The sequence below is a fragment of the Chiloscyllium punctatum genome, chromosome 24 (genome assembly GCF_047496795.1).
Source record: "Chiloscyllium punctatum isolate Juve2018m chromosome 24, sChiPun1.3, whole genome shotgun sequence".
Classification (NCBI taxonomy): Eukaryota; Metazoa; Chordata; class Chondrichthyes; order Orectolobiformes; family Hemiscylliidae; genus Chiloscyllium; species Chiloscyllium punctatum.
In genome coordinates this window covers 66,625,991-66,642,743 of record NC_092762.1, presented here as the reverse complement: position 1 = coordinate 66,642,743, position 16,753 = coordinate 66,625,991, and the positions used below count along the sequence as shown (strand labels likewise).

At 42.5% G+C, this 16,753-nt stretch overlaps 1 protein-coding gene across 5 annotated transcripts in view; it reads left to right on the top strand.

The window, feature by feature from the left end:
• LOC140494655 (transcription factor 12-like) overlaps positions 1-16,753 on the top strand; it is a 150,447-nt gene that overhangs the window by 98,312 nt on the left and 35,382 nt on the right. For all 5 annotated transcript variants that reach the window (XM_072594080.1, XM_072594078.1, XM_072594081.1 and 2 more), the window contains 3 exons: positions 7,900-7,964; positions 8,199-8,277; positions 9,018-9,091. In XM_072594080.1, coding sequence (XP_072450181.1) covers positions 7,900-7,964; positions 8,199-8,277; positions 9,018-9,091 — 218 coding nt within the window. The remainder of the gene's footprint in view (positions 1-7,899; positions 7,965-8,198; positions 8,278-9,017; positions 9,092-16,753) is intronic.

The following is a 16,753-nucleotide window of genomic DNA, read 5'->3' as shown; positions in this document are numbered from 1 at the left end:
AAAAAAGCCCTCCAGTCCAGGCAGCATCTTGGTAAAGCTTCTTTGCACCCTCTCCAAAGCCTTCTGTACCTTTCCTATAGTAGGGTGACCAGAACTGGACACAATATTCCAAGTGTGGTCTCACCAGGGTTTTGTAGAGCTGCAGCAAAACCTCGCGCTCTTACACTCGATCCCCCTGTTAATGAAAGCCAGAACACCATATGCTTTCTTAACAACCCTATCCACTTGGGTGGCAACTTTGAGGGACCTATGCATTGAACACTAAGATCCCCCTGTTCCTCCATGCTGCCAAGACTCCTATCTTTTAATCCCATATTCAGCATTCAAGTTCAACCTTCCAAAATGCATCACTTCACATTTATTCAGGTTGAACTCTATCTGCCATTTTTCAACCCAGCTCTGCATCCTGTCTGTGTCACACTGCAGCCTGCAGTAGCCCTGGATAGAATCAATGTCACCTCCAACCTTTGTGTCATTGGCAATTTTACTAACACACCCCTCAACCACCACCTCCATTTATAAAAACTACAAAGAGCAGAGCCCAAGAACTCAACTCTGTGGGACACCACTCCCTACTGACCTCCAGGCAGAATACTTTCCATCCAACTGTCTGCCTTCTGTAGGCCAACCAGTTCTGAATCCAGACCGCCAAGTCTCCCTGTATCCCATACCTCCTGACTTTATGAATGAGCCTACCGTGGGGACCTTATTAAATGTCTTGCTGAAGTCCATATACACCGCATCCACTGCTTGACCTTCGTAGACCTGTCTCGTCGTCACCTCAAAGAACTCAAGATTTGTGAGGCATGACCTGCCCCTTGCAAAGCCATGCTGACTGCCCTTAATCAAAATGCTTTTCCAAATAGTCATAAATCTTATCCCTCGGAATTCCTTGCAAAATCTTGCTGACCACAGATGTAAGGCATGCTGACTGGTCTGTACTTGCCAGAGAGTTCCCTATTCCTCCTCTTAAAAAGAGGAATAACATTCGCCTCCCTCCGGTACGACTCCCGTGAACAGTGAGGAAGCAAAGATCTTCGCCAGCGGCTTAGCAACCTCCTTGCTCGTTTCCCGGAGCAACCTAGGATAAATCTGGTCTGGCCCTGGAGAGTTATCAATCTTAATGTTTGTCAAAATTTCCAGTACATCAACTTCACCAATCTTGATCTGTTCAAGCCTGTTTCCCAGCTCCTCAAAGTTCTCATTCACAACAAGGTCCCTTTCCTTAGTGAAAACCGAAGCAAAAAACTCATTTAGGGCTTCCCACATTTGCTCAGACTCCACACACAAGTTCCCTATGTTCTCCCTGATCATTCTCCTATTCCTCACGTATGACTAAAATGCCTTTGGGTTCTCCCTCATCCTTCCTGCCAATCCTTTTTCGTGCCCCCTCCTGGCTTGCCTCAGTCTATTTCTGACCTCTCTTCTAGTAAACCTGTAATCCTCTAAAGCTGTGCTAGATCCTTTCTCCCTCCACCTTACATAAGCTGCCACCTTCCTTTTGACGAGAAGCTCCTCTGTTCTTGTCATCTAAGGCTCCTTAATCTTACCCCTTCTTGCCTATCTCAGCGGAACAAATTTGTGCATCACTCGCAACAATTGCTCCTTAAACCGTCTCCCCATGTCAGTTGTGCTCTTGTGGAACATCTGTACTTCCAACTTCTGTCTGATTAGCATCATAATTTTCTTTTCCCCAATTAAATATCTTCCCTTGATAAATGTGAGGCAGTTGTGGTCACTGTCACCAAAGTGTTCTCCCACCGCGAGATCTGACACTGTCCTGGCTCATTGCCAAGCACCAAATCCAAAATGGCCTCTTCTCCTCGTCAGCCTGTCTAATGTACTGAGTAAGGAAACCCTCAGATACCTGACAGAAACTGCTCCATCCAAACCATCTACATTCCAGTCAATATTGGGAAAGTTGAAGTCACCTATTAACAACAGCCCTGCTACATCTGCATTTTTCCAAAATCTGCCAGTCTTGAGTTCTTCAATCTCCCTACTGCTATTACGGGGTCTGTGGAAAACCCCCAATGAGGTGGCTGCTCCTTTGCTGTTCCTAACTTCCAGTAGAAAAGCTTTCCTCAACAACCTTCATTTCTGTAGCTGTGATGCAGTCTGATTAGCAATGCCCCTGCCTCTTTTTCCACCCTCCCTGTTCTTTTAAAAAGTTCTAAACCCTGGAACATCTAGCAACCATTCCTGCCCCTATGAAACCCACATCTCCATTTATGGCCACAGCATCATGGTCCCAAGTACTGATCCATGCTCTAAGTTCATCACTCTTATTTCTGACGCTCCTTGCATTAAAGCATCACACTTTAACCAATTCCTTTGTTGTTCCTAAATACGTTGTATCGGTGTTTCTCCTCGGCCCCTCATTGTTTCAAGATTATAGCTCATTAAAACAGTGTTCTAATGCAGCTCCATTTGTGGGTGTTGAGATGGTTGTTTTTGCACTTTAGTATCTGGTCAGTGTGTGTGACTTTCTTGTAGATGCTTGTCTGCAGTTCTCCATTGGTTTTTCATTCTACTGTAATGTCCAAGGAGGGTCTTGGATGAAACCAGAAGGGTCCAACGCCCCCTGTTTATGTGGATTAACAAAGGTACACAAACAAGGGCCCCCCCTCAGACCCATAGTCTCACTTCCCAGCACACCGACATACAGGTTAGCAATGGAACTACAACAAAAGCTATCAACACCTGCTAGAAGACTCCAACCACTCCATCCAGGAACTCCTTAACACCAAAGACACCCAAGATAGAGGATGAAGAAGTCATGGTTTCCTTTGACATGATGGCCCTTTTTCACATCAACAATTGACACCCTAGCCAAAGAAACACTGGCCTCACTGCTAGACAAACCTGGGATACAAACACCCAACAGTGCCAACTCCAGCAAGGACAACATCCTCAAATACCCACTTCACCTTCAACAACAGGATATACAAACAAATCAATGGGATGCCTGTGGGCTCACCAATATCAGGACTTATATCAGCACCAGCTATGCAGAGGTTAAAACAGACAGCCCTTCCCACATTCCAGCCTAAGCTTTGGGTCCGCTGTGGGGAATGACACCTTTTGCCATTGCGAAACGTGACAAACTAGAAGAAACCCACAAACACCCAGACAAGATCCTCACCAGTGTAATGTTCACCAAAGAGGAAGCGAACAATAACCCACACTCCATTGATGTCACAGTAGAATGAAAGACCAGTGTTCACAGGAAAGCCACTGACCAGATACTCAACTACAAAAGCAACTAAACCAGTACCCACAATGGAACTGCATCAGGCTACTGTTTAAAGGAGCCACAACATGCTGCAGCACCCCCAGAGCTATGATGAGCTGAGCAGAAACAACTATACAATGTATTCTGAAACAACCTGCTAAGTGCAATCCATTGATTCCTGCACATGGTCTACACAAGGTGACACAACACACCCAGAGACTCCAGTCACTCCACCATACATCAAAGACCTTTCAGAAATGACCACCAGACTACTCCTGCCCCAAGGCATCATGGTAGCCCACAAACCTACTACAACACCTAAGACAGCTCCTTTAGTTCGGGATTATGGAAACTAGCCACCAGGATACATGAACACCAACTAACCACCAAAAGACATGACTGACTATCACTAGTATCCACACACAGACGAAGGACACTATATCCATCCTGGGACAAGCCAAACAAAGACAGGTGCGGGACTTCCTAGAGACTTGGCATTCGAACCGGAACTCCATTAACAAACACACAGATTTTGAACCCCATTTAACCAACCTCTCAGAAACCGAACCGGAAATAACACCACGCACTGCGACAGACCAAGACACACACATTGCAAGTGGGACAGAATGCTAACACCTCACTGTAGACCCACTGGTGTTACCTAGCATGGTGATGAAATGTCTGAAAACAAACTCACCAGCTCACTGAGTAAACAGACAACCAGAATTTCTTTCCTTTTCAGTGATAGCTGAAAAATGCTTTGTGTAAAGAATAAAGATGTTTTTTCCAGGTGGTTCACAAGTCCAAACAAGGTCCTTCCATCTTTTGTTTCGTGTTGTTTGGTTTTTTTCCCTGGAGCTAAATTGGTTAATGTATTTCAGCAAGACAAAATGGTAAAAATAATTGGCCCTAGTTGAACCGATCCTTAAACTCCACATCCAAGCTTGATTTATTTAAGCTAATGTAAACTGTGTTTTGCACAGTTTGTAATTTTTTTTGTCTACAATTTCATTTATTTTTGAAATGACCGAAATTGTTAAATGTTCTGGTCATTGAATGAGTTGGGGGTTGGTTTAGCTCTGTTGGCTAGGCAGCTATTTTGCAATGCAGAGTGACGCCAACGGCCTGTGTTCAGTTCCTGCACAGGCTGAGGTTACCATGAAGGATTCTCCTTCTCAACCTCTCCTCTTGCGCGAGGCTCAGGTTAAACCACCATCAGTTGTGTCTTTGTAATGAGAAAGAGACCGTATGATCTGGTAAGACCATTGTGACTTTACCATTGAATGGGGCAAGAAACAGAAGTTCAACAAATTTGAAAAATTCAGTATAAGAAATCGCACCATCATAATCAGAAAAAGAGATTACAATTCATGGTGTTACATTTCACTTTTGGTTTGTTTTGATCATGGTCCATTTTCCAGCATAAAAGTACTAAAATTGGATTTTAACTCTAGAAATTCCAATCTTTTTCAAAAAAAATGTGTAATATTAGTATGCAGGAATTATTCTCCAATAATGTAAGTTTGTAGCAAAACTCATTAGGGCGTGGAGTGTGGGAAGTGAACTTTTGTCTGTGCTGTGTTCCATTGACACCCAGTGCAACCATATCTGCCCACCATTAGAGCAAAGCACTGTGATGCAATGTATTTCTCCAAGAAGTTGAAACAGCATTGTAGAATTCATTACATAAAATTCATTACATTGTAGAATTCATTACTTCCCTTTACACAAATTTTGTGTCTTAAGTTAATGTCAAGCCTAGTTAAATCAGAAGACACCACCTAAACCCAACATGCAGGAATTCCTCAGAATGCATTTTAATATTCTGGGCCAAATGATGTCTGAATTCCAACTGGAATAAGAAATTTTAAGTCTTACTTTCTGCTAACACTTGGAGCAGAATTTCTGGTTATCCAGCAGTGTATGCGTGAACATCAAGTTAATGTTATCTTGTGAAGTTGGCAAGAAAATCTGTTAGGGAATGATAATTTGAGTTAGGCAGCGAGTAGCCATTGAGGAGAAATGCATTTTGACACTAGTATTCCATACAAGTCGTGTTGAGGTTGTACGGGACATTGGTGAGGTTTCTTCTGGACTGCTCTGCCCAGTTCTGGTCAATCTGTTATAGGAAGGATATCCTTAAGCAGGAGATGACCAGGATGTTGCTGGGAATGAAGGAGTTGAGTTATAAGGAGATGCTAGGTAAGCTGGGACTTCTTTCACTGAAGTGTAGAAGGTTGAGAGGTGACCTTTAGAGGTTTAAAAAATCATGAGGGGTATAGATAAGGTGAGTGGCAGGTGTCTTTTCCCTAGGGTGGGGGATTTTAAGATTTAGGGGGCATATTTTTAAGCTGCAAGGAGAAAGATTTTAAAAAAAGACATGAGGGACAGTTTTTTTTTTAAAATCTAGTCCAGTATGGAATGAATGTCCGGAGAAAGTGATGGATGCAACTACAGTTAGTGGTTAACAGGTATTTATGTAAATACATGAATAAGAAACACTTAGAGATATGGACCAAGTGCAGGCAGGCAATCGTTTAGTTTGAGATTATGGTCAGCATGGACTGATGGACCAAAACAGTCTGTTTCTGTGCTGTATAACTCTGACTCTAAGTTGTTGTCGTGTGGAATTAGTGTTGTTTCTCTTAGAGAATTAGAAGTTATCATGTGTAATTTTATTAAAAATTACTGATATTTGGCAAAGCTTCTAACTGCTAAAATAAGTTTTATCCAGATATAAATAAAGCATTGAGTTCCTTTTCTTGTATTTCCTTAATAAGCTTGGTGATATTCACCACTTACTAAGTGTTATCCTTCCAAACTGCCTCGGTTGATGGATTCTTCTATGGTTTCTTTTTTGTTTTGCTTTCCCTGTAATTTTCGATGCCTGGAATGTGCTCTGAGATATTTAAAAACATTTATTAAAAACAAAAAATTAAATAAAATGAAAAGGAGTATGTAATGCTAATATAGATTTCTTTACAATTTCTCTGCTGCATTGCTCCTGCTGGTGATCACAGTTGAACATTTGGCCACGGGCCCTTGGATGTGAGTTGGAGGGATCACACAAGTTCTTAAAAGGATAGGCATTCTTTTATGATTTTCTTTAATCTAAACCACCGTCTCCATTAAGTGAATCCACTTATCCCACCTGTAAAAGAACTATGTTTACAAATGAAGTGAGAACATTTGTAGCATTGATCCTTGAACTTGCACTTCTTTTAGGCACTGATTCACTACATTATAAATTGGTAAAGCAGTGCTTCTAGGTGAAGACTCCTATTTAAAATGAGACAGTATTACAGTCTGGCCTTTGCTAATCCTGACAGTTATCACTGCAATCATTATTCTACTAAATGGGTAACTTTACAAGTTTGCGCATGTGCAAAATAAAGTGGAAATCTAGTGTTACTGTTTGAAATCACACTGTCCTGGTCCTTGCTGCAGATGCAATCAGTAGGATATTGATGAATTGACTATTTGTGTTTTTTTTTTGTTGGTCTCATTGTAAAAACCTTGAAAGAAAGGTACACTTGAATGAGTTTACCTGGGATTTTAAAGAGTATATGAACTTCATAATTATACCTAAAACTAGTTTCCTGGAAAGTTAGTGTCCAATTTAGCCATTGTCATGAAAACAATTGAACTTTTAAAATGCTTGATTATTTTAGCTTCTACCTTATTCTAATCATTTATTTAAAAATTAAGGATAAAGTGCTTCAGGCTTCAATATGTTTGGCTACTTCATATGCTTTTTGGCTTTGCTACTGATGTTGCTGGACACTTAAAGATCCACTTGACTTGGCATCAGATTTGAATTCTTGTCAGGAAAGGAAAAATCCTTGTCATGGAGTTGTCTAGACCTTCATTAGGTGTTTTTCTCAAGGTCAGCAGCCATACTATGTTTTGCCTCTTAACACAAAATCCAAGCCATAATCTTGTCATGCATGTGGAGGTGTGGACTTGTTATATCTTGGATATTAAACCATTGATGCAATAGTTTTGGTAACCTTCAAAGACAAATCACTTTTAAAATAATTGGTCCTAAAATAATTGGTCCTCCTGAGTACCTTGCATATGAAGGCTGGGGGTGAGGAAAGCAATCAAATGCAGATCTTAGGAGTGAATTGAAGAATGGCCTTGACATAGGGATGGATCAGAGTAACACTTAACAGATTTTGCCAATTGAAAGTAAGTTTACATAGTGTCCTAACTTTGTGTAGGTTATGGTGTCCTGAATTTAAAACGTCGAGCCATTAATATATCTGATCTAGCTGCTCAATTTATTTGTCACTGTGTACACAAATGGAGTAATGCATTTGGCTGTTTTGTCCCTTATAAATGAGTTTCCATCTTTCTGTCATTTAAACTTCACAGCTTTTCACCCTTGTTCATCACTCACTCTTAAATTTTGTAAACAAAACTAACTGCTTTTATTTTTGTTAGCCATATTTAGTTATGCGAACATAATTTGTGAATTTGTATCAGTTTTCAAGAAATAAATGATAAGATCTTTGTCTAAAAAATGCTTCTGTTCAATTGATTTATTTAAATAATAGATTCATGTAGTTTATCTGAATTCAGATACATCTGTGAGCTGAACATAAAATATTTATTGTATTTACCTGCTGGGTTTCCTGTTAATGTATCTATTCTGGTTTTAGCTAACAGAGGAAGCTCAGCTGGCAGCCCACAAACCTGTGATGCACTGGGAAAGGCTCTAGCTTCGGTAAGCTTGCATAATGAGTCATTTTAAAGTAAGGATTAGTTAACGGTCTTTAAATAACATGAACCAGTTTATTGCAGGTTTAGAATTTTGTATGCAGCTAAATTTTAGATTGGTACTTGAAATGTAGTTAATCAACATTACAATGTTCAATATGAATTCAGCTTCACAAGAAGAGTGCAATTAAGTAAGTTGCCTTTGTGTTGAATTCAGTTTGGCCCTTTTAATGTTTTCCAGATCTATTCACCAGATCACACCAGCAATAACTTCCATTCAAATCCATCAACACCAGTTGGGTCCCCACAGGCAATTGCAGGTAAATTGTGGTTTTGGTTTTTTCCCATGGTTTGATTTAAAATTTAGGCGTTCACTTTCAGAATATTATGGTTAGCATTTGTCTAAGCTATCATACATAGAAACATGGATACATGGTTGTTCCATTATACTTTAAAATGGTGCAGTTGCACCATCTAATGGTCAAAGCTTAAATTGAAGCAGTTGTTAAATAGAATGTAATTGGTATTTTCTGCCTTCGGTCATGGCATCGGATGTGGTTAGTCAGGCCAGCATTTAATATCAGTGTTTATCCTTTTTAATGGTGAACAATTACAGTTTGTATGGTCTAGGTATTCCCACTTCGTAGTTAGGGAGTGAATTTAAGGATTTTGACTATGAAAGATTAGTAACATATATTTCCAGGCCTGGATGTCACATGACGTGGAATAAGGCTTGGAAGTAAAGCGTTCTCTTCTGATTGTTGCTGGTAGAGGTTGTGGCTTTGGATGATGCTGTCACAGCAGTCTTGGGAGTTGATGCAGTGTTGGGAACCCTTGCTTTCACTGTGTTCTCAGTGAAAGGAGTGATTGTTTGAGGAGGTGGAGAGGGATGTAGGCATTAAAGAACTTGAGCTGCTCTGTAATGTGGTTCATCTTTACTGAAAGTTCTAGAGCTCAGAAATGGATTGAATGAGAATTAAGCAAACCTTTTTCAATTTAATATTGTGGACTTGATTTTGAGTAAAACAAAGTCTTACGAGCAGTTGTTATCATTTTCTAGGTACAGGTCAATGGTCTAGATCTGGAGGCCAAGGTGCATTATCACCGAATTATGAAGGGACGGTACATAATCTGGTAGGATTTTAATGTTTAATTCCTCTACTTTGTTGAAAAATTATAGCTTATGTAACAGCATATTTTAAATCATTTATTGCTCTTTGTCAAAGAACCACTCAAAAGAGTAAATACTTGCAATGAAAATTTGAGTTGGTGCAGTCCTTTCATCAGCATCATTTGGGGTTTATCTTCAACCTTGAGGTTTTAATTAAATTCTTGACAAATTTGTACCTTTTTTGAGATGCTTTGTTCTCTGTCTCTCAGTGGGTCTCTCTCTGTCTGTCTGTGTGTCTCTCCCTGGCTGTGGGTCTCTCCCTGGCTGTGAGTTGGTCGCGCGCGCGCCCTCGCCCTCCGTGTGCCTCGCGCGCGCCCTCGCCCTCCGTGTGCCTCGCGCGCGCCCTCGCCCTCCGTGTGCCTCGCGCGCGCCCTCGCCCTCCGTGTGCCGCGCGCGCGCCCTCGCCCTCCGTGTGCCGCGCGCGCGCCCTCGCCCTCCGTGTGCCGCGCGCGCGCCCTCGCCCTCCGTGTGCCGCGCGCGCGCCCTCGCCCTCCGTGTGCCGCGCGCGCGCCCTCGCCCTCCGTGTGCCGCGCGCGCGCCCTCGCCCTCCGTGTGCCGCGCGCGCGCCCTCGCCCTCCGTGTGCCGCGCGCGCGCCCTCGCCCTCCGTGTGCCGCGCGCGCGCCCTCGCCCTCCGTGTGCCGCGCGCGCGCCCTCGCCCTCCGTGTGCCGCGCGCGCGCCCTCGCCCTCCGTGTGCCGCGCGCGCGCCCTCGCCCTCCGTGTGCCGCGCGCGCGCCCTCGCCCTCCGTGTGCCGCGCGCGCGCCCTCGCCCTCCGTGTGCCGCGCGCGCGCCCTCGCCCTCCGTGTGCCGCGCGCGCGCCCTCGCCCTCCGTGTGCCGCGCGCGCGCCCTCGCCCTCCGTGTGCCTCGCGCGCGCCCTCGCCCACACACTCACTCACTTGAGCTTCCATCTACAATCTATTTCTCTCACCTGAAATAATCCTTCATTCAATCCTACTTTTTCCAGCTGTGTTTTGAGGCAGCGGCCTATACCTTTGTCACCTCCAAAACCTGCCTTTGTAAATTTCCTCTGACACTGCCAGAGAGCGAATAGAATTAGGTCATTTGGTCCATTTAGTCCTCTATCCCATTCAACCATGGCTGATATGTTTCTCAGCCCCATGCTTTTATCTTCGTGTAATCCCTAGTCCCCTTTCTAAACCAAAACTTATTTCTGTCTGAAATACACTCAACAGATTGCGACAGAGGGCTATTGAACAATGAGTTTCACAGATTGACCACCTTCTGGCTTAAGAAATTCCCATTTCTCTCAGGTCTAAACAATCATCCTTTCTCTCTGAGACTGTGCCTTTGGGGTCTAGTCTCTCGTACTGGTGGAAACATCTTCTCCCTGTCCACTTTATCCAGGCCCCTCAGTATTGTATAAGTCTCTTTGCTAGCTATTTGTCTTTATCCTCTGCAAACTGTAATCTGTTGAAATTATGACATCCCTATCCTTGCCAGACTCCAACCTCCCACCTCCCACTTTGGATTATTAGAACCTTGTGCTCACAATTATCCACATCCTACCTCGACTTTACATCTTGAGTATTCCTTTAATCTGTAGACTTTAGACAAATGATGTTTCTCTGCTCAGTTTATCTTGTTTACTGTTCACTTTATATTCCTATGTCACTAATTGTGTTATTGGATATCAAAACCCCTACTCTCTAAAACTTGCCCTTAGAATTATTTATCATTTACAGCTCCTGTTTTCACTATTCTTCAAATTTTTTAATTTATGTACGTTTTCACTGCAGCCCCTACTTTTATTTTGACTTTTTAACTACTCATTAATGCACTGTAAGACAAGTTGGGTTAAAATTGTCACTAGAATATCTGCTCTTTGGAAATGTTAATCCAAATGGATTGGAGGAAATGTGACTTGTAAAAGATGCGTGGTTTCTTTAAAGCCCTTTCTTTTAAAATTGGTGAAAGGTGGGTGGCTTTGTGGATGGCTTTGGTCTGTCTTATCAGGTAAAAAGAATACACAGTTCCTGGATTTAAGTTGTGACCCATCAAAGTATTAAGTGTGGTGTGATCTGGTGGCTCAAAAGTTAATCCCTCCATGGTGAATGTGATGTTGTTATCAAACAGGAAATGTTGCCATTGAATTTTGTCCTGTTTATTAAATAAGTGTGTACAGTAGCAAAATTCGTCTTTTCTATAAAAAGCTAATTACAACATCCAAAGATTTAATGTCTTTATATTGTGTCCAGTCTTCAATATTTTCACATTTTGCTTCTATACTCTTTTGTTCTTGCAAGATTGAAATTCCATTCGCTTTAATAAACATGAAGCAATGGTGAAAGATAGCAACTCAATAACATAAAACCAATAGGTATTTGGTGTTTAATATTTTGTACCGCTTTGAAGTGAAGGGAGTGGCTGCTGAAAAGAGGAACTCTCTTTTAAATAATCTAACTGAAATGTTGTCATCAAGCCAAATTTGATCAGTCCTATCTATGAACCTACATTTTGTAATCGGGTGGTGAAAAACGTGATGTAAACCTATTTTCTTTGCACCTGACAGCACTTTTTTTTTGTTGGAATGGAGATCCAGAAGTGCAAACAACCCATTAATGGTATCTACCCATATTTGTTTAATGCTTCAGGTCTATGTTTTTGCCTATACTCAGATGCTCTGATGTTGCTGCTCTGAGCCTGAATAACTTGACAAGAATCAAACTGGGCGGCACCTCTGTTTAGCTTTGTACCACAACACTCTTGGTTTTACCAGAAATGATTCAAAGTTCTCTTTGGATTGCTAATTGTCAGAAACTCTTACTTTTCTCATTTTTGGTTTGGAACTGACAGTTGAAGTTAAAAAATTGAACATTGAACAGCAGCTTCATTTTTAAAAAGGCAGAAGAAAAAGACTGCTGTTGGAAACTAGCAGAGAGATACTGTCTGTTAATTACTGCTGTTAGAACACTGCTCAATCTAGCAACGAGATGTTATGCTCAGGAACTAGTAGCTGATTGGATGTTGTGTTGTCAATCGAGAGGACTGCTGCTGGCCAGCCAACCTGAGGTTAGAGTCACAGAAGTCTTCAGCAGAGAAAAAGACCCTTCGGCTCATAGGTCTGTGCCGGCCAAAAACGACTACCTAACTGTTCTAGTCCCATTAACCAGCCAAGTGTTTGAAACCAGAATGTTGGGAGTAGGGGTGGGGGGGGGGGGAGGAAGGGAAATGGCTGTGGTTTTGGGCAGGAAGCAATTTTGCTTTGGAATATGCTGGATTGGGTTGGGATTTTTTGGTTTTGCGCTCTCTAGATATTCTCTAGTTTTCAACTTGTTCAAAGTTCTGAGAGAAGAAGCCCAGTCATTGAGTCAGAGATGTACAGCACGGAAACAGACCCTTCGGTCCAACTAATCTATGCCGATCAACTGTCCTAACCCAATCTAGTCCAACCTGCCAGCACCCGGCCCATATGCCTCCTTACCCTTCCTATTCGTATACCCATCCAGATGCCTTTTAAATGTTGCATTTGTACTAGCTCTCATCACTTCCTCTGGCAACTCATTCCATACACGTACCACCCTCTGCGTGAAAACGTTGCCCCTAGGTCTCTTTTATATCATTCCCCTCTCACCCTAAACCTATGCCCTCTAGTTCTGGACTCCCCCACCCCAGAAAAGAGACTCTATCTATTTACCCTCTCCATGCCCCTCCATGATTTTATAAACCTCTATAAATGCTCAGCCTCTGACACTCCAGGGAAAACAGCCCCAGCCTATTCAACCTCCCTGTATAGCTCAAATCCTCCAACCCTGGCAACATCCTTATTAATCTTTTCTGAATCCTTGTAAAAGATGCGTGGTTTCTTTAAAGCCCTTTCTTTTAAAATTGGTGAAAGGTGGGTGGCTTTGTGGATGGCTGTAGTCGGTCTTATCAGGTAAAAAGAATACACAGTTCCTGGATTTAAATTTTGTCCCATCAAAGTATTAAGTGTGGTGTGATCTGGTGGCTCAAAAGTTAATCCCTCCTTAGCCAATGTGATGATGTTATCAAACAGGAGATGTTGCCATTGAATTTTGTCCTGTTTATTAAATGGTACAAGAATATGCAGTAGCAAAATTTGTCTTTTCTATAAAAAGTTAATTACAATATCCAAAGATTTGATGTCTGCATATTGTGTCCAATCTTCAATATCCTTCCTTTCTATAGGAATGAGACCAGAATTGCGCGCACTATTCCAAAAGTGGCCTAACCAATATCCTGTACAGCTACAACATGACCTCAGAACTCCTGCACCCACTACTCTGACCAATAAAGGAAAGCATACCAAACACCACCTTCACTATCCTATCTACCTGTGATTCTACTTTCAAGGAGCTTTGAACCTGCACGTCAAAGTCTCTTTGTTCAACAATACTCCCTAGTACCTTACCATTAAGTGTACAAGTCCTACTAAGATTTACTTTCCCAAAAAGCACGACCTCGCATTTATTTGAACTAAACTCCATCTGCCACTTCTCAGCACATTGGCCCATCTGGTCAAGATCCTGTTGTAATCAGAGGTAACCTCCTTCGCTGTCCACTACACCTCCAATTTTGGTGTCATCTGCAAATTTACTAACTATACCTCTTATGCTCACATAAAAATCATTTGTATAAATGACAAAAAGTAGTGGACCCAGCACCAATCCTTGTGGCACTCCACTGGTTACAGGCCTCCAGTCTGAAAAACAACCCTCCACCTTTTTTGAGCCAGTTCTGTTTCCAAGTGGATAGTTCTCTCTGTATTCCATGAGATCTAACCTTGCTAACCAATCTCCCAAGGGAACCTTTTCAAATCCATTACTGAAGTCCTTATAGTTCACATCCACTGCTCTGCCCTCATCAATCCTCTGAGTTTATTTTGAAGAAGTAACAATCAAGTTTGTGAGACATGATTTCCCCCACACACAACCTTGTTGGCTATCCTAAATCAGTCCTTGCCTTTCCAAATACATGTGCATCCTGTCACTCCAGATTCCCTCCAACAATTTGCTCACTACTGATGTCAGGCTCACTGGTCTATAGTTCCCTGGCTTGTCCTTACCACCCTTCTTAAGCAGTGGCACCACGTTAGCCAACTGCCAGTCTTCTGGCACCTCACCTGTGACTATCGATGATCAAATATATCAGCAAGGTGCCCAGCAATCACTTCCTTAGTTTCCCACAGAGTTCTAGGGTACACCTGATCAGGTCCTGGGGATTTATTCACTTTTTTGTGTTTCAAGACATCCAGCACTTCCCTCCTCTGTAATATGGACATTTTTAAAGATGTCACCATCTATTTCCCTATCTTCCATGTCCTTTTCCACAGTAAACACTGACGCAAAATACTCGTTTAGTATCTCCGCTATCTCTTGCAGCTCCACACAAAGGCTGCCTTGCTGATCTTTGAGGGGCCCTATTCTCTCCCCAGTTACATTTCAGGACAAAAGGGTATTTGCAAAACCCTTTGGACTCTCCTCAACTCTGTCTCCTTTTTGTCATCTGTTTTCCCTCTTAAGTATACTCCTATTGCCCTTATACTCTTCTAAGGATTTATTCGATCTATCTTGTCAATACATGACATACAATTCCTTTTTCTTAATCAAACCCTCAATTTCTTTAGTCATCCAGCGTTCCCTGTACCTACCAGACTTTCATTTCACCCTAACAGGAATATACTGTCTCTGGACACTCGTTATCTCGTTTCTGAAGGCTTCCCATTTTCCAGCTGTCTTTTTACCTGCGAACATCTGCCCCAATTAGCTTTTAAAGGTTCTTGCCTAATACCATCAAAAATTAGCCTTGCTCCAATTTAGAACTTCAACTTTTAGATCTGGTCTATCCTTTTCCATCACTATTTTAAATCTAATAGAATTATGGTGGCTGGCCTCAAAGTCCTCCCCAACTGACACCTCAGTTGCCTGCCCTGTCTTATTTCCCAAGAGTAGGTCAAGTTTTGCACCTTCTCTATTAGGTACATCCACACACTGAATCACAAAATTTTCTTGTACACACTTAACAAATTCCTGTCCATCTAAACCCTTAACACTATGGCAGTCCCAATCCCAGTGGGTGGCACGGTGGCACAGTGGTTAACACTGCTGCCTCACAGCGCCAGAGACCCAGGTTCAATTCCCGCCTCAGGCAACTGTGTGGAGTTTGCACATTCACCCCGTGTCTGCATGGGTTTCCTCCGGGTGCTCCGGTTTCCTCCCACAGTCCAAAGATGTGCAGGTCAGGTGAATTGGCCATGCTAAATTGTCCGTAGTGTTAGGTAAGGGGTAAATGCAGGGATGGGGGTGGTTTGCGCTTCGGGCTGGTGTGGACTTGTTGGGCCGAAGGGCCTGTTTCCACACTGTAAAGTAATCTAATCTATGTTTGGAAAGTTAAAATCCCCGACTATAACCACCCTATTATTCTTACAGATAACGGAGATCTCCTTACAAATGTTTTTCTCAATTTCCCTCTGACTATTAGGGGGTCTATAATACAATCCCAATAAGGTGATCATCCCTTTCTCATTTCTCAGTTCCACCCAAATAACTTCCCTGGATGTATTCCCAGGAACATCCTCCCTCAGTACATCTGTAATGCTATCCCTTATCAAAACCACCATTCCCACTCCTCTCTTGCCTCCTTTTCTGTCCTTTCTGAAGCATTTGTATCCTAGAACATTTAAGCTGCCAGTCCTGTCTACCCCTGAGCCACATTCTTGTAATTGCTATGATATCTCCGTCCCATGTTCCTATCCATGTCCGGAGTTCATCTGCCTTCCCTATTAGGGCTCTTGCATTGAAGTAAATGCAGTTTAATTTATCAGTCCTGCCTTGTTCTCGTATTTGGCCCTGCCTGCCCTGACTGTGTTTGACTCTCTTCTTTTCTTTTCTCAATTGTACCAGTCTCAGATTGATCTCTTTCCTCAGTATCTCCCTGGGTCTCACCCCCCACACCCCCCAAACCTTAATAGTTTACCTTTCCTGGAGTTAATCCATCTGTTTGACTGTATCTGCAACTCCCGCCCCCTTCCTATAACTACGATCCATCACATCCCCTTGCTCTTGTAAATTCCTCATTGTCTCTAACTGTCTCTCCAACTGATCCATTCAATCCGATTAGGATTCGCAACCAACAGCATTTATTGCAAATTTCACCCTCAGTAACACAAATTCTCCCTAAACTCCCAGATCCAGCAAGAAGAGCATCTCACCCTAGTAAAGGCCATTTTTGCTGCTTCCGATCTACAGACTCCGAATATAGCACTGACTTATTCCTGTACAAAACACTGCTCCCAGCTAACTTAATACTTATTTTTAAGTTTAATAAAGGGACCTATCTCAATAAAACATAAAATCAAGAAAGAACCCACTCTACTCACTACTGCAGACTTACTGTATGGCTACAGTTAAAAATATTCACTACCTGTTTTCGTGCTGTGACCTCTCCCAAACAGGTCCCTCCAAAATCAGTTGTGAATTTCACTCAATTTTCCCAGGCGCACACTGATGTCCAGCGATACTGAATTCAAACCACAAAGGCAGTAACTGCACAGGTTCACTGCTGTGTCAGTTAGCAGTGGGGGTTTCTTTTTTTTCTCTGTCTCTCTGACCTGCACTGACCTCACCATGTGCAGCCTTTGTCTGTT